The sequence below is a fragment of the Penaeus monodon genome, chromosome 38 (genome assembly GCF_015228065.2).
Source record: "Penaeus monodon isolate SGIC_2016 chromosome 38, NSTDA_Pmon_1, whole genome shotgun sequence".
Taxonomy (NCBI): Eukaryota; Metazoa; Arthropoda; class Malacostraca; order Decapoda; family Penaeidae; genus Penaeus; species Penaeus monodon.
Window position 1 is genome coordinate 5,252,991 of NC_051423.1, and position 5,000 is coordinate 5,257,990.

The 5,000-nt window shown below is 38.0% G+C and overlaps 2 protein-coding genes across 2 annotated transcripts in view; one reads left to right on the forward strand and one right to left on the reverse strand.

Moving 5' to 3' along the window:
- LOC119596676 overlaps positions 1-2,416 on the forward strand; it is a 3,887-nt gene extending 1,471 nt beyond the window's left edge. The window contains exon 2 of the mRNA XM_037946007.1: positions 1-2,416. This exon is cut by the window's left edge and continues 1,205 nt beyond it. Within this exon, the coding sequence (XP_037801935.1) occupies positions 1-2,416 (2,416 nt within the window).
- The window catches only part of LOC119597117 (neuroligin-4, X-linked-like), a 117,778-nt gene that overhangs the window by 88,140 nt on the left and 24,638 nt on the right, over positions 1-5,000 (reverse strand). The gene's annotated exons all lie outside the window — the stretch shown is intronic.

A 5,000-nucleotide genomic window follows, 5' to 3' on the forward strand; every position in this document is an offset into this window, starting at 1 on the left:
TTTATTTACTGACGGAGAAGACGAATTAGATAGTTTTTTACAAAGATTCGAGAGATTGGCAGACATTTATAAGTGGAGACGAGATGATTACCACGTATACTTAGGGTCGTGCTTGCGAGGCCGCGCGTTGAAAGTCTACACATCCTTGCCAGACGAGAGTATTACGGACTACAGTAAGCTGAAAGAAGCTTTACTAAAAGCTTACACTGTTGATGCGGATTCATACCGCCGAAGATTTAGGGAGAGTAAAATCAAGGATAAGGAGAGTTATATTCAACTCATCGTAAGAATGAAACATGATCTAGAAAGATGGTTAAGCATGAGTAAAGTACATAAAAACTATGAATCTTTGTGTGATTTTCTCGTAATTGAGCAACTACTAATGAACTGCGGTCATGACCTGAGGGTATTTCTGAAGGAACGTGGCTACAGCACTTCTCATGACGTGGCAGAAGCGGCCGATCGATATCGCGGAGCGCACAATTATCGTGAAGTTAAACCCCGCACATCTGCCAAGCTTGTTTTTTCACGAGAAAACGCAGATTTAGTTAAATGTCGCGGCTGCGGAAAATCGGGCCACATTCGTCCCCAGTGTCCCGACAATCCCCGTAATTACAAACTAAAGTCTAACGAAGCCAAAGTAAACTTTGTGTTCGAAGCAGAAATTGTGCCAGCTAATAGCGTGTCTGATCCGAATGGAAGATTGTGCGAAAAACCGGCTAAAGTAGTCTTGGATACAGGTTGCTCTAGCGTAATCGTAAATGAAAATTTGGTTCCTTCTAGATTCAAACTTGGTCAAGCAGCTAAGGTATACGATTTCCTTGGTGTCCCTAGTATCTTTCCCAGAGTGAGATGTCTGATACAAAGCAAATTCTTCACTGGTTGGGTTAACGCGATCGCGGCGCCGATTAAATTTGCAGATGTTTTAATAGGCCTCATTCCTGGCGTTAAACTGCCTTCTGATAAACCGCACCCTCAGCATAACATAGCTGATAAAGTAACTGAGGATATCGTTAACACTGTAAAAGCCGAGAAAAAGAAGCTACGTTCATCCGACCTTAAGGTTGATTATGCAAACTTTAGTAATGGTGAAGTTGCCCTTAATGTTCAAACCCGCTCATTGAAAATTAGCAACGCTAAAACTAATGCCCTTTCTTGCCCTGATTTCTTTAAATTGAGTATCAATAAGGATGATTTTTCCAGAGAACAACAGTCCTGTACTACTTTAAGATCCATACGTGACAAGATTATGAATGATGATATAATTAAAAACAAAGGTCGCTCTGTAAGCTACCAGGTAATTGATAAATTAGTGTATAGGGTTTGTATAGCCAGCCAAAATGATTATGAAGTAGGAGCGAAACAGTTGGTGGTTCCCGCGAAATACCGCATTGATGTAATGCGCCTTGCTCACGATGCCCTCACGGCTGGACACTTCTCGCACCGTAAAACTTCCAGTAAGATTTTTGATTACTTCTTTTGGCCTGGTGCCGGAGCTGACATTAAAAGGTTTTGCCGTTCGTGTCCTAAATGCCAGAAGTTTTCAGCTAGAGGAAGCGTAAGGAAGGTGCCAATGAAAACGATCCCCGTCATATCGGTGCCATTCTCTCGTGTAGCCATAGACCTTGTTGGCCCAATTACTCCATGTTCGGAAAGGGGACACAAGTATATCCTAACACTAATAGATTATGCCACTAGATATCCCGAGGCCGTACCTCTTAAAAATGTTGATACTATAACGGTTGCCGAAGCTTTGGTTGAAATCTTCTCTCGCGTAGGCATACCGAAGGAAATAATGTCTGACCGCGGATCCCAGTTTAAGTCTGATCTTATGAGCGAAATTCACCGTCTACTCTCCGTTAAAGCTTTGTATACATCACCATATCATGCATGTTGCAATGGTGCCGTCGAAAGACTTAATGGTGTACTAAAATCTATTATCAAGAAGCTCTGTTCGGAACATCCAAAGGAATGGGACCGCTATATTCCAGCAGCACTCTTTGCCTATAGAGAAATCCCTAATAGTAGTTTAAAGTTCTCCCCCTTTGAACTTTTGTACGGGCGTAAAGTACGTGGTCCACTAAGTATACTACACGACCTTTGGACAAATGATGGCATTGATAACGAGGTAAAAACTACATACCAATATGTGCTAGACCTCCGTTCACGATTAGAGGAGACGGCCAAGCTGGCAGCATCCCATGCTAATATTAGTAGTAAAAATTACAAAGCCTACTACGATTTAAAAAGTAGACCACGTAAACTAGAGATCGGAGATGAAGTGCTTGTTTTGTTGCCTACAAGCACTAATAAATTAGTTATGCACTGGCGTGGGCCGTATCCTATAATCCGATGTCACGAAAATGGTGTAGATTATATTATAAAAATGCAAGTAAAGATAAATTGTTCCACATAAACATGCTAAAAAGATACTTTCGGCGGGAAGATAATAAGGAAAAACAGAAGTGCAAAAATGTAATTCAAATTTGTGTTGAAGAATTCCCAGTGAACGGCACCTGTGAACCTGTACACCTTGAGGTAACTGACAATAATAGTTTTAATATTAGTAGTGAATTATCTTTGAGTCAGTCTAGGGAAATGTCTGTTTTGCTAAATCGTTACACAGACGTAATAAGAGATAAGCCAGGTCTTACTCAGACGATAAGACATAAGATAAAACTGACCTCTACTGTGCCTATAAATAAGAAACAGTATCCAATTCCTCTCAACTTGAAACAAGAGTTTAACAAGGAAGTTGATAAAATGTTGGAACTAGGTCTTATAGAACCATCTGAATCCCCGTATTGCTCGCCTGTAGTACTAGTGAAAAAGAACGATGGTACTTGGCGTGTTTGCATTGACTTTCGGGCTATTAATAGCTTATCCGATTTTGATGCTGAGCCCATGCCTACGACTGAAGCTGCTTTAAGTAACTTTTCTCATGACGTTTATTTTAGTGAACTTGATCTATGCAAGGGATATTGGCAAATCCCACTGTCTAGTGATTGCAAAATTTATACTGCATTTGCTACCCACAGAGGTTTAATGCAGTGGAAAGTAATGCCATTTGGATTGAAAACTGCGTGCGCTACATTCATAAGGTTAATGCGCAAAGTGTTAAGTGGCTTATCTAATGTAGACTGCTATTTTGACAATGTCGTGATACATAATAGTAATTGGTATAAACATTTGGGTGATGTGGAAAGAGTCTTGTTAAGATTAAGAGAGCATGGATTGACTGCTAATCCTTCTAAATGTATTTTTGGGTATTCCAGAATCAAGTACCTTGGTGTATTATTAGGACATAATTGTATTGCACCGCTTGAAGAAAAGGTAAAAGCTATTAACTCTCTGCCTTTACCCACAACAAAAAAACAACTTAGGTCCTTTCTCGGTACTACTGGATATTACAGGAAGTTTATACAAAACTATGCGAGTACTGCAGCTCCCCTTAGTGATCTGTTAAGAAAGAACAGCAGTAATAAACTTAATTGGAATCAACAACAAATTGAGAGTTTCAAGTCTCTAAAGCAGGCTCTCATGTCTAACTCAGTACTTTGTTTGCCGGATATGACTAAAGTCTTTTATCTTCGTACAGATGCCAGCAACACTGGGGTAGGAGCAGTACTCTTACAAGAAACTAACAATTGCAAGATGCCCATTGCATATGCAAGCAGGAAACTACTTGACCGTGAGGTAAACTATGCCACTATCGAAAGGGAATGTCTGGCTATTGTATGGGCTATAGATAAATTCAGAGTTTACCTGTATGGCAAGGAGTTTATCCTACAAACAGACCAAAAACCACTATCTTATCTCTTCAGCATGAAAAATTCAAATGGTAGATTAATGCGATGGGCTTTGGCATTACAATGCTATTCTTTTTCTATTGAATATATTAGGGGTAAAGATAATGTAGGTGCGGACTTATTAAGTCGCTGTCCTGTATAAATGTGTAAATAGGGAAACACCAACTGCATTAGTTAAAATCTCTTGATTATTAACTTAAATAGGGGGCATTGTCGGCGGATTCATCTTACCGCAACAATTGTTACGTGTGTAATTGGCCTTACGCAAACGAGCATGCGTAGCCAGAGGTTTTCGGTGCGTGAAATGCCTGAGGGTAAGTCGAAGGTGACGTCACACCTAGAGTACAAGGGATAGGCCTCACTCTCATTGCACCCACCGCACTCGTAAGTTGCCTCCTCCAAGAGGAAATGTTTTTTTTCTTTGTAAATATTTGAAATAACTCTGAAATGTTTTATTCTGATTTTACCCTTTTGTTGTTTCAGCCTTTTTTGTTGGTTGTCTATTCCGACCTTTAACCCCTTCTAAAAATAGAATATTTCAAGACCTCTTCTAGGGAGAAACCCTGGAACCTTGAAGCTGGAACTTGTGGATTAATTAAAGCTATTACGTTATTTGTACTTGTATCTGTTTTTTTTTTACATTTGTTATTAACCATACATATATACTTCCATATATGCTGTGTAAAATAAACCTTTTTATTTTCATTTCACTTTGTTTTACCCCAAGACATTTATAAAAAAATTTTTGTCTTTTGAAAACATCTTGGAGAATTTCTTTTTTTTTTTTTTTTAAGAAAAGAACCTACTACAATATACATATATATATATATATATATATATATATATATATATATATATATATATATATATATATATATTCTTCTTCTTTAGGACACGCTGACCATTATGTCTTCACGCTACCCTACGCTATCTCAAGCTCTTCTTTTCATTTCTCCATATTTGCTACCCTTCTTGATGTTCAGCATCTGCTCTCTCTCTCTTCACACACACACACACACACACACACACACACACACACACACACACACACACACACACACACACACAATATATATATATATATATATATATATATATATATATATATATATATATATATATATATATATATATGTATATATATATATATGTATATATATGTATATATATATATGATATATATATATATAT